The sequence below is a fragment of the Copadichromis virginalis genome, linkage group LG9, assembly GCF_057382275.1.
Source record: "Copadichromis virginalis isolate Kocher_CV1m ecotype Utaka linkage group LG9, C_Virginalis_male_GT1.1, whole genome shotgun sequence".
Classification (NCBI taxonomy): Eukaryota; Metazoa; Chordata; class Actinopteri; order Cichliformes; family Cichlidae; genus Copadichromis; species Copadichromis virginalis.
The window spans coordinates 16489572-16502978 of NC_140626.1; the positions used below are offsets into that span (position 1 = coordinate 16489572).

At 38.2% G+C, this 13407-nt stretch overlaps 1 protein-coding gene across 1 annotated transcript in view; it reads left to right on the top strand.

Moving 5' to 3' along the window:
- Nucleotides 1–5650, top strand: part of LOC146701664 (cadherin-12-like) — a 102497-nt gene extending 96847 nt beyond the window's left edge. The window contains exons 11-12 of the mRNA XM_085467953.1: nucleotides 1095–1346; nucleotides 4331–5650. Of these exons, the coding sequence (XP_085324079.1) occupies nucleotides 1095–1346; nucleotides 4331–4842 (764 nt within the window). The 3' untranslated portion in view covers nucleotides 4843–5650. The remainder of the gene's footprint in view (nucleotides 1–1094; nucleotides 1347–4330) is intronic.
- Nucleotides 5651–13407: the final 7757 nt, after the last annotated feature.

The following is a 13407-nucleotide window of genomic DNA, read 5'->3' on the forward strand; positions in this document are numbered from 1 at the left end:
TTGATTTAAATAGATAAAAAATAAAAGGAATTTCCCAGTTGTCTGAGAAAATACATTTCTTAATGCACACTCACTAATGCGTACTTAACTTTTCTCCAAGTGTACTCATTCATAAATAATAGTAACAATTTTTAAATCATTAGACGTCTCCATTTAAATGCTGCCAACACTGTTACAGATGATTTAAAGAAAGCGATCACATTTCAGTAGTAATCGGACACGTCGATGGTGAGACTTGTCTGAACTGCTACTGTATAGTCAGCCTGTATATTATAGACTTAGAGTATTTGATAATACATGCAAAGCTAGCAGAACAATATTTTAAATCATAATTTAATCTATTTTGCTTTAAGTTTAGTTTGACAAAAACATGTACATCTGAGTTATTGCCTCAGCTGTACACATGTGATGTCATTACATCAAGATGTGAGAGAGTATACTGAAAACCATGTGTCTCCCCCCACTGGTGCAGCCAGCAAGTCAACTTCAGCGAACACGTAAAAGTTAATATTTAACATTCCTGGTTTCTCCCAAATCCTACTTGTGTTGACAGAGATCTGCAAATGCTTCCAGTCAGCCTGGACCCAAATTATTTATAATAGAAAATTATCTACTACCTGTAAAACAAGATAACATCATAAATAAAACATGCATACATAATTACAAACTCTCTGCAGTTAGATAGAAAACCCTTTGTGGTGTTTCAAGGAATACTGTCTCGGGTGTGGCTCGAAGCAAATTATTGAAGTTTCTCATCTCACTCAGAGAAACAAATTGAGAGGATTTGGTATCACACATAAAGAGTTATCAGACATGGCAAAATTTCGTCTCTCAAACTTGGACATTGAGAGTTGTAATTCAGCTCAGAGGATTGTCTGACTGATGTGAGGTTATACTTGGAGGAATATTTCAGAACTTTCAAGCCTGCACAGATCAAGGAATAAGCAGTTGCTGCACTACTTCAGGCCTTTCCATAAAAAAAAAAAAAGATCTCTTAAATCCAAGACTACATATGTTGTCAAAGAATCAATGACTGTGTTTGAAGCTCTTTTGTTTATTTGATGACATTTTAAAAAAGCTCTTGTCTTTTTTAGATAACACAGCTGGAATCGTGACAAAGCGGAGCGGCTTTCGAAGACGTTTACAGGAGATCTACTTCCTCCCTGTGGTTATTGAAGATAATGGCTACCCACCCAAAAGCAGCACGGGCACATTGACCATCCGTGTATGCGGCTGTGAATCGGACGGTTCACTGTTAACTTGCAGTGCAGAGGCCATCTTTCTTCCTGTGGGTCTAAGCACAGGAGCGCTGATTGCTATACTTCTATGTATCATCATCCTGCTCGGTGAGATTCGGATTTTATTCTCAAACTTTTGAAAACTCCAAACTGTGTGAAATATGACTATATTTATGGCAGTTATAGTTAGTAGTCATTTTCTTTGTGGAAAATATTTCATGGGATTTCAGGAGGATAAGTCCTAGTCTGCTCTATATTTATCCTTTGTACTATAAACTCTATTAAAATGTGAACTAGTTTGACATTTTGGGAAATATAACATCATTTTTCATAACAGCTGGAGGCAGTCCAGCAAAACTGCTCCGTCCAAAGGTCTGATGGCTTCTTATCACTGTAGAGGCTCAAGGGCACACAGTGTGCATATGTTTAAGTTGTATGAAAAACCATTGCGTCCAATTTTCCTGGGTTGGACTCTTTCTTGGCTGGGTTCAGCGACAGTCTGGAGTCTTCATTGTTTGCCTGGCGATCTCATAATGAGGCCAGGACTTGGAGAAATATTGATCTTCTCTAACTTCTGGGGGGAGAAAAAAAAAAAAAAGCAGGGGCTGACATTTTCTGAAATATCAAACTATTGACATTTCCACTCTACAACTATTTCTTTAGTGCAGGCTCTGAAAAGTTGAGAATTTATTTTTTAATTCCTGCGATTTTAGTAGCCAAATTCTGATCTGAATGTAACCAAAGAAAACTGTAATGTTTTAGAAAACCCTGTGAGACTAGACGCATGTGCATCAAAGAATATTGATGCATGTGCTCCAGATATACTTCCCCTTGTGTCTGGCAATACCTGGTTCCAAACATGCTGAGCTGACCGTCAGAGTTGGGCTGGCATTTCTCCAGGAGTGTCTGCAGTTAATTATCAAACCCATGTGAATATTGTCATTCAATGAGATGTTAAAGACTAAAGGGAGGGTCGCTCGGCTCTATAAACTAAATCCAATCTTGCTGCCCTGTGGCTGTTTCAGAAGCTACAGCTTTTACATTTCCCACAAGGTCATGGTTGTAAAACTCCTTCCTAATTCTCTGCTATTAATGCCTGAGCTCATCTGCATAGCTGGGAGGAAGTAAATGTAGGTTTATGGCATCATTTTCTGAATTATAAGCGTGGGATGGTCGGTTGTTAAAGAAGACCTTGTTTTAAACTGGAAGTCCATGCCCTTTGAATTTAGCTGTATTTACTTTTCTCTATCTCCTTCTAATTTACGGTGCACGAAGAATCCACTGTTAAATTCCACCTATGCCTAATCATTAATCCTTTTTCATTACCCTCATGAATGTATTCATGTGAAATATCAGCCCAACTTCCACTGTTTTATATGTGATTGAACATAAAAGCACATTGTGGCACTGTGCTGTAGAGCTGTGTCGGTGTGTTCACTTCATTTGAGAAGAATGTCTTCAAAGCTCCAAGTCGACCCACCCCCAAGGCTAAGGCTGATGCCAAACTGTCATGCTTTCCCTGAGAAGGGAAGAGGCAGAGAAAATCAGCACTCCCACTGAGAACATTTCCATAGAGCCACTTAGTTTCTGTGCAGCATTTGTAAGGATGACCCAGTTGTCCTGTGAGGGGAAAAAAACCGAGGAGTCGAAATTAAACAAGCCAGGCGTTCATCTGCATTGCTATGTCTCCCAAACCGATGTGGATCGGCTGCATCTAATGACAAAGCCTGTAATAACCGTCTGTTGTGAAAGTCTACAAATGAGCCACTGGGGGGAGCTGGAACACCACTTAAAGGAAGATAAAAATAACTTGAGAGTAAAAGAAAGGAGAGAGAAAGTGAGCTACAGAGAGGTTGAAAAGAGGCGACCTAGTCAGGGCTTTTTTCAGTCTGAATGTATTTATTGGAATATTTCATTTGAATGATTTCACTTTTTCCTGCCCATTGCTCTTACTCCTAGATGCAGCTGTATATTAAAAGCCCAGAGGAGAAAAAAACCCCCACATTTTACTGCAGTTTTCAATGACTAGGCTGAGAAGGGGACACAGACACAGAGAGACAGATTGCACTGACAGGAGTGAAGAGAGAGTAGGAAATATACCGTGCTGAAAATAACACAGCGGTACTATGGTGTCTAAAATATGCAGCACCTCGAGCAATCTCTGATGGTTTGTGTGAAAAAACAATAAAATGTTGCTTTGGGTATATTGTCAGCGGTACAATTTCACTTCCAACAATGTTTACAGCTCTGTGCTATTTTTTTCTAAGCATGTTTTGCAGTGAGTACATCTTATTCTTTGAGATGCCAAGGCAAAAGAAAGCATTGATTTGCAGGTCAGATGTCTAGACAAAAAATGACAACGATAACAGGGATCGTGGGTTTCTTTTTTACCCCTTATAACTGTTGTTCCTGTGCTCTATATTACCACTTGCTTTTGATCGTGGGTATGACACAGCATGGCAAAACGTATGGCTTATGTTGGAATGAGATTAAACATCTAGAGTCATACTACCTGCACTTTGCCGAGCACATTTCTACACTAATCCTCTTTGCTAGCATACTCATCATCTTTGTTTCATGTGTACGCATGTTAATAGCATTTTATATATATTTTTTTAAAACACAATACTCAAAAAAAGAACACTCTGGGCCACACTGTGTATAAATCTTGATCCTATTAAATATTTTCAGTAGGATTAAGCATAAAACCAGCTGGACTCAGTGAAGGAGGGAGACTCAGGTGATACCCTTCTGTCCATCCAGTCGAGTAAATTTTATATAGGGTTTAATATTTAAGTTGCCACAGTTTCTCTGCATGCTACTCTGCCATACAGCCAATCTCAGCTGCAGTATCTGTTCTCATGTAGAGCCAAGTAAAAATTAAGACATGCCAAAATCATCTTTTTTTGACTATAGGGGTCCTGTTTAAAATGACATTTACTGTTGTGTAATCCAAATTCATACCTCTGATCAACACATATTTTGAGCTGTAAATGGTTAAAACTATACCTCTAAGAGGCTCTACTTTTCTCACAAATAACCTGATTTTTTTGGGAAATCTAACATGGAAACATTTCGATTTGTTCTCCTAGTTATTGTAGTTCTCTACGTGGGATTGAGACGGCAGAAGAAGAAGGAAACCCTTATGTCATCCAAAGAGGACATCCGGGATAATGTGATTCACTACGATGATGAAGGAGGAGGAGAAGAGGACACGCACGCGTTTGACATGGGGACACTTCGCAATCCCAAGGTTGTCAAAGACAACCTGTACCGCAGGGATGTCAAGCCTGAGATGAAAAGAGGTACCAGGCCGCCTGTCTCTCAGGACAGCGCAGACATCCGAGACTTCATCAACCAGCGTCTGAAAGAGCATGACACGGACAACTCAGCCCCGCCGTACGACTCCTTAGCGACATACGCTTACGAAGGAGATGGCTCTGTAGCTGAGTCGCTAAGCTCCATTGAGTCCCTCGCAATAGACCTCGAGGAGGACTATGATTACCTCACTGACTGGGGGCCCCGCTTTAAGACACTGGCAGGGATTTTCGGGGAACAGTCAGAAACTCAGTCGAACTCAGCAACCACAGAGAACGCACATTGATGTTGTTCACAGACTCAAAAAGCAAATATGTAACAATATTCTTTTTGTTGGCTCAAATGTTTCATCATTACTTTCTTCCCATGTTATCCATTTTTAATGTTTTGGGGATTTTTTTTTCAGCTCACTGTTTTCTATTTCATTGGTGCTTCACCATGCTCAGTCCCCAAATTGTCTCAAAAAATAAAATAAAAAAATAGAAAGAAAGAACATATGATAACATAAGTACATGAGCTAAGCAGTCATTCAATTTCCTTTCGGCTGAATATTGTTTCTTGTCTTACATTTTATTTCCTCTCGGGGATTACGCATAGACACGGAAATGTTGCCGTTTCCAACAACATCCTTTAAAGTGCCTCAATATAATTGTTCTTTCACTTGCTATTTCATGCCACATGTCCAGTGATGTTCTTTTGAGCCCCATAGATAAATTCAGTCAGCACTGCGCTCTGACTGGCAGAAGCATCTACCAACACCAATGTAACTCTGTGGGGACAATGAGGTGGCCCAAGTTTGGCCAAAGATGTTTTGAATGTTATTTATTGTTATATTTATTTATTGGCTGATTGAGTTTGATTCGATTTTTGTGTATTTATCTATTTATCTCTCAGTCATCAATCTGTATTTTTATTTTTGGAGACACTTGAGGATTTTGTAATTAATCGAGGCCCACTTGAAAATGTATGTTTCTATTAGGTGGGTCCTGTGAATAGACTTGTACTAGAGTTGTAAAAAAAAAAGAGAGAGAGAGAAATTAGGGCTAAATACTGCAGTTGAGTCATGTAAGCACTGTTTTGTTAAATAAACCACACTTGGATAGAATCCCTCTCCATCTATTTATTACTTATGAAAGTTCACTTACCACTGATTAAAATAATACTGTCTGATTTATGGTGAACTTAGAAGTTGTATGAATGGACCTGAGCACTCTTGGTAGGTACATTAGGTGTAATTGTGAAGCTGTATATATTATACATGTGTAAATAGTAAGTTCTAGCTATCAGTGGGTGATGTTACAGTACTACGCACCGGCAAATTCATAATGTGAGTTGCTAACTAACTTAGCCATCAAATGTCATTATGTTTAAATAGCATACATACAGCCATGGTGAAAAAGAAAGTGCACCCTATTTCAATTCAAAGAGTTTATGTTTCAGGACATAAAATCATCTACTCCTTACCAGGGCTAAAATGAGTTAAATACAATATTGTTTCATTGTTTTTTTTAAGAAAAGATAAGACAAAATGCAGAAACAGTGTGTGGTAAAACTAAGAAAAGCCACGTGCTGCTAATCAAATGTACTTGTTTGATTAATCATCATCAACTGTGAGCACCTCTATAAAAGCAGAGGTTTTGGCAATTTGCTGGTTTGGAGCATTCGGTTGTGCAAGCAATTGTTGATGGCCATCAGTCTTGGAAGGGTTGTAAAGCTGTTTCCAAACCATTTCAAGTCCATCCTTTCACAGTGAAAAAGATTATAACCAAGTGACCAAAGTATTATAGAGACAAATGTGAGACCGTCTGTGTGACAGATAAGCTTGGCTGAAATTGGGTCATGCAACAGCACAATGATCCTGAGCACAGCAGCAAATCTGCAATAGAATGGCTGGGAAAGAAAAGAACAAATGTGCTGCAATGGCCCAGTAAAAGTCCAGACCTCAACCGGATTTAGAAAGAGATGTATGGATAAACAAATGCCAATAAAGATTAATGAACCAAAGCAATGTTATAAATACAAGTGGGCTTGCACAACAATGTGAAACTTGTTGGTGAAACGGCAAACAATTGGAGTTATTTCTACTAAAGGTGATTCTATAAGTTACTGAATCAAGCGGTGCACTATTTTTGTTTCACGCTGCTTCAGTATGTCAGCTTAGTTTCTGTTAAATAAATAATGACACTGTGTGGTAAGTCATGGGTTGATGTTAATCTGAGGTTGTATATCACTAATTTTAAGACCTTTTAAGGACCAGACCATTTTAATATGTCCCAACATTTAAAACCTTAGAGCTGAAAGACTTTCTTTTTGCCACAACTTCATGTCTCTTTACCAGGTCTCACCACCAAAGTAACACAACCTTCCTGCACCTGAGAAATTACTTTCTGATCATTTGATTGAAATAAAGGTTTTTAAGAGAGTGTTTCTGGATTTGGCCATACTGAACAAAGGTAATCAAGGTGCAAGCATTTCAAGTAACACAGAGACTTCAGTAGGGTATTAGAATGGTTTATTCCTCCAGTAACTGAATGAGGTGGCTTGGTTTTTTTCTTGGCATGCTCTGGTGACAACATAATGGAAGGTCTGGATGAAAGCCAAAGCAGTGACATACAAGGTAGATCTTTTACTGATGGATGTAAGTGATTCCACTTTCTGTCTCTCTTTGTCACATCCAACAGGTATACCAAGGTAGAGCTTCAGTAAATGTGTAGCGATGTGTTTAAATGGACATTAGGTAATCTATGATCCTTGCAGGCAGCAGCAATTGCAACGACAGTGATATAAGTTAACTCCTACACCCTCTCTGTCCTTTTTACGGATAGTGGTCCACAACTGACAGTGATGACAATAATGCTGCTTTGTGCTTGTCATTTTGCAATTTGTCAATTATAGAACTGAGCTTTCCTCACAGCTTAGCTGCACCACTGAAGTTTACTCCAACTATGCCTATGATGCAATATGTTAATTTTGTGCTCTTGTCATATAACAAGTTTTTGAACCATTAAAACCTGTGAATTTTTTCATTTGCAAAATTGCAAGTGCAATGCAAAAATATTCTGCAAATTATAGGCTTAGTAGACAGAAACTGCAGACTCTGGCATTACGATTAATAATTCTCATCTAGCTCACATTATTGCTACTACCATAACAGCCTCAGGTTTTTAGCCATGGATCTACCAAATGGATTGGCACCTAATTTGGTACAAACTATTTGGTATTCATTACATTACATTAGATTATTCCTAAACCATCTGAATTTTACCTTTCAAGGTCCATTTTGAGTTTGATTTTTAGGTAAAATATTGCCATTTTATGTCTTTTAATTATTTGAAGTTTATGTCCTAAAGTAATGCCCTCCCATCAGCTTCAGAAGCACTGTGCTTTGTGCTAACTGGAAATGTTTTCTACCTAAAAGGCTAAAATATATGAATTCTACATGGTGAACAGTTATGAGCATATATGCATAATGATTAAATACAGCCTCAGAGGCTCAAGGCTGTGCACTTTTGTTGTACTGTATTAACTGATGGTGTAATGCAAGAATTATTGCAATTGTGGCTCATTTTTGAAAAAGAAAATGAAAAGAAATCTTAGCTGCATTCTTATGCCAGGGGTCAATTTGGTGGCAGCAGTTCAAATACTATGGTGGTGGTGGACTACTTAGAACTGTTGTCTCACAGGAAGAGCCAGCTGGGGTATTTCTGTGTGGAGTTTGCATGTTCACTACATTTACAATCTCAAGGTAGTCTGGCTCTCACCCACAGTTAAAGTGCATTCTTCTTGTTGTAGTTTAGCTGGCGATTTTAAATTTGTAATATGTGTGAATTCTTGTCTGTCTCTATGTGTTAGCCTTGTGACAGACGAATGACCAGTCTGGGATGTATCCTGCCTGTCATCCAGTGACAGCTGGGAGAAGCTCCACCTCCACCGCAAACCTGAATCAGAAAAGTAAAAGGAAATGACTGGATAATGAATGGATAACTGAAAAAAAAAACCCAGTAATGAAAACAAATCTTTGCTACAACCCCAGTTTGGTGACACAGTATTTGAGCGGATACAGTAACCAACTGTGATCAATAAACACCCCATTCCCCTGTGTGGCTGTTCTCAAAGGACAGCATTTCCAACACTGCTTGTGACTCACTCTGTCTTGTGGCACAGTCTGTGTACCAAACCAAACAGAGACATCAGGACTAACAGGGGGTTGTGGTGGGTGTGGGAATGAGGGGGATGCCATCCCCTGCATAAACATGAGAGAACTGGCACAATCTATGCTATAGCTCAGGGGAAAGCGGCCATTACTACCGCCAACAAAAAAAAGTGATGGCATTGATACTGTTTATGTTGGACTGGGTTCAGCCTTCTGTGCCCCGGTGAAGAACACTGTCCAGTCCCATTGTTCTTGCTCCTCTTTTCTTTTTACTGCCAGTACTCCACAATGAGTTAAGTAACTCCATAAAATGAAAATGTCCCCTTGGTTGCAAGTTACTTGTCAATACTTCAATAACAAAACTGTAACTCTGGAACATAGAGAAATATCACAATATACGGGACATTCATGCTCTGGGACCATTGTTTGGCTCTGAACTAAGATGTTTGTGCAGCATTCACTTTCTGAGTCATATTAGCCTGTGAGAGCATAGCTGTCATGATTCAACAATCATGAGTTGTCAAGACACCTTTTAAATCAACTCCCCTATTGTTGTAGGCACTAAACTATTTGCTTAGACGAAATAAATGAATACACATCACCAAGAGTACTGTTATTACTTTGGAGTTGGCTATGGAAATATGCCTCGGTTACTAAAGAACCCCTCAGGGATTATAAGGCTCAAAGATGCACGTGCGCTAATTAATACCAGTCACTTTGTATTATTCTGCATGTAGGATGCTTTTAGAAAGTGGATTTCATATGTACATGGCAAAAAAAGCCTGTCACTACTGCCACTGAGTTCTCACTAAGCTGACAGGTTTGCTTTACAGGAATTTGCTGATCTTAGTGTGCAAAGCTGCGCGTCTTTGGCCACTTACTTTTGTTAATCCTATTAATTATGCAGTGACAGCTGCTGCTAACCTTGAGACAGAGGAATATAGGTAAACACAGCAGTCATTATTGCACTCTAAGAACATTTTTAGCTTTTGTTATGGAATAATTAAGACATAATGATGAAACAGAAATAACTTTTTAAATAGGCAGTTTACACCCAGATGTACCAGATATATGGCACAACTAAGAAAGTGAAGCTGATCGCAGCCAAATAGAAAATGATTATTGACATGATGTTGGAGAATTGCTGTCTAAAGGTTCAGACCTTATGCTTAATTGTATTGTACTGCATGGGTATCAAATCCCATTTACTTCAAAAGGGTGAAAAACGGCTCTTATTTTTATCCCGAATCATGACAGACTGCACCATAAATGACACTATAAATTCTAGGCATATGTACAGATCATCTACTTGGAATTAACATAGGGATGTGTTTGAGGCTTCCTATCTTTAGTATTACACCAGACACCAGGGTTGAAAAGAACTGGGTGAAAAAGTCAGCCAGTGAATAGAAACAAAGACCACAGTAATTTTTTCCTTTGATGGTTTTATAAAACTAAGCCACAAAGTAACTTTTTGAACCCATCCACAAATTTCAAAACCATGTGTAAAATAACCTGAATTCTTTTGTTGTATGGAGTATCTTTATTTTCCAGCTTGTCACTGTTCTCCACCTGTGGTGTGATTCATAAGAAGTCGAACTAAATCGTCTCTCTCTGTGTGTTACATGTTCTACTCTGTGAAAATGGCAGCGTGACTGCACCAAAGCCAAGAAAATTAAAAACCTAAATAAAAAAAATCAGGATTAATTCTGTGGCGACTTTGATCGAAAAAATTTCTGATAATTCAATTTCTAACCCGGGGAGCTAAATATGGCACGATTGCATGTATTTATGGAGTAGTATACAGTCCCTTCTACTAAACTTTGTCTTGTCCCTGTAATCCCACTGCTGCTTACTTAGTGTGAAATGAAAATGAATAGACTGAGTCTAAGATAAACAGACATCCAATACGATAAAATAAGCACAGAGCCAAATTGAAGTGCTATGCAGAGGCTACAAAGTACATTAGAACAATGGCAAGGGAAATAAAAACAATTAAAGGAGAATCAAATTGAATAAAATGAGAAAGCACTCTCACATCTCCCGTATAAAAACAAATATATTACATCGAAAGCTGTTTTCAGTGATTTTCTGTAATCTGACAACCAGCATATCAAAGTTTGTTCCATTTCTATTTTTGATCTTCAGCTCAATCTTCAATGACTACTCTTGATTTCTGAAAGTCCTGGATATTACTGCTCTCGGCGATAAACAAGAATGGAAACAAATGCATTAAACATTAAATGCCACCATGACTCAGCACACAGCTAGTACTTTACTCCAGCCCTGACTCATTCTTTCAAGGCAGTGACACTATATATAAATAGAAAAAAAGGCCGTGTATCTCTAATGCAGGTCAATATGGTACAACGCAACCTAAAAAGGTCAACTTTTAGGCCAGTAACACATACCTTTTACCTCTTCTTGCAAATGGTTGTCTTTCTTGTCCATCTTTTGACAAGCAGAAAATACTGTTTGACATTACCTCACAAATGACAGAAACACAATAAAAAGCATAAAAAAAGACAATCCAAAAACAATAAGAAATACAAAGTTAAATAGGCTTGGATTTAAAAGGGAAAGTTATTGTGTCAGTGTTTTAATACGTTCTCATATAATTGAGGCACAGAATGTAATTGTTACAACCAGGAATCCCTAAATAGCAATATTTCAGTCCCCATTGTCTTTGCTACTTCATTAACTAAGGAGAAGCACCTTCTCATTTCACCACTGAATGACTTAAGGGCCATATACTCTGTGCTCTGTTCAGTCTTAGAACGTAGAGTACACATTGCTTGAACTCATATTCATTTAGTCGGCTCCTTGTGTGCGTTACTAACACTAACAGACACAGACCATTTTCTACATGGTATCTGCCCCAAGGGAGTGGAGTGCTTGCTATTTTTAAAGCCAATACAAAACAGGTTAGGCTGGTGAGAGCCAAATGTGCATGTTATTACCAAGCCAGCTACTACAAAGCTGTCCCCATGTAATGTGTATCAAATAAAACAACATTGCCCACAGATTTGTGTCTACTGTCATCCTTTTCTTAGAATGTTTGCATAATGTTGATAAAAATAAATACATTTTCATTTGTGTCTTTTGCAAGAGGGAGGGACTGAAGTTGGTTCCCTGTGCAAAAACCTGACATTGCTTGATAAAGTACAGGATTATGGTAGGGATGCGCGCATTTTGCATGCTCGAAGGAGTTTATTCCAACTTTGTAGACATGTCTCCTCTATACTGTTCCAAGTCGTGGAGCTTCCAAAGAACTGGGCCAAGATGCTTTAAAAATGCACTTCTCACTTCTTCTTCAACCACAGAGGTGCTTGTGGTATTTAAGTACAAATAATCTGCATTTAACCTTTTTACCATGACACTCAGTTTGGATGTGGGTCTGCTGACAGTGAGAGCTCCAAAAGTATTGAATTTTGCAGAGCATCCTGCCTGAAGCCTTCCTTCTATGCACCGCTGATATAGTAAATGTGTGGAAGACTCAGACTCCTTGAAGAGATTTGACCAGAGATCTGTGAAATTAAACAGATTACTGATTAATACCAGAGAGCACTCCAAGAGCACATGACTGTGTCAAGGCTGTGCAAACCTCTAAGTTTTTTTTTTTTTAATAAAACATTCTATTGGGATTATATATATATATATATATATGTATGTGTGTGTGTGTGTGTGTGTGTGTGTGTGTGTGTGTGTGTGTGTGTGTGTGTGTGTGTGTGTGTAGATGAACCTCTCATTTCAAATGCAATTTAATTAAAAACACACAGAAACAAACAATAATGATATCATACCTGTAATTCCCAGAAGCAACTATCATGCCCTCATTAAAATTATACACATTCCTATTGGTTTAAAAATGTTATTTAGCATTTATGAATCCATTGCCTCTAGTTTAATAAAGTCTGTAGATGAAGAAGGACTACTAATGCCATCTCTGCAAGACTTTTTTGATTTCCTGGTGGTGGAACAAGTCATCAGCCTCTGTAGAGTCATAAGAGTCTCTCCTCACAAATTGCTTGAAGACTTACTGTACCTCTTGTGAGACAGTTTTCTCATACTCTCTGGTTACAGCTCTGCCAAAAAAAATACCATTGGCTATGCACTTATGTGTTACCATGCACCTAAAGCCTTGTGGCACTGGAATAAAGTGGAATAGAGTGTTGAGACACTTATTTTCAATGGTCTCTCCTCAGTCTTCTGTGGATTGTGTCAGATTTGGTTGTTGCTTAGGAGAGAATTGTTCATTTTAGTGCTCTAATTGTCTAGTAACACTTTATTCTGTTTGTATTTCAAAACTACAGCACTGACATTGCATCATCAGTATGTGTTGTCTATCTTATAAGAATCTGGATAATATCACATTTTATTTCCCACGTTTGACAGTTTTCTTCATGTTGATAAGCATAGATCTTGTCTGACAGTTCCTATCTGATGTTGATTTAAATTAAAAAACTCTGACAGATTGAAAACAAAAACAAAAAAAGAAGTGTGAAATAACACTTTATTTACATCTACTGTAGGTATAGCAGGCTCACAGCGGATAGAGAAAATGAAATGGAGACAGATTGAATCAATGTTAAAGATATGGCGCATATGATGTAGAAGAATGAAGGAAGACTGAGCTTGAATTATTATAGTGATGACCCTTGCTTTATATATTTTGAGTGGTCTGCTGATTTCCCACAA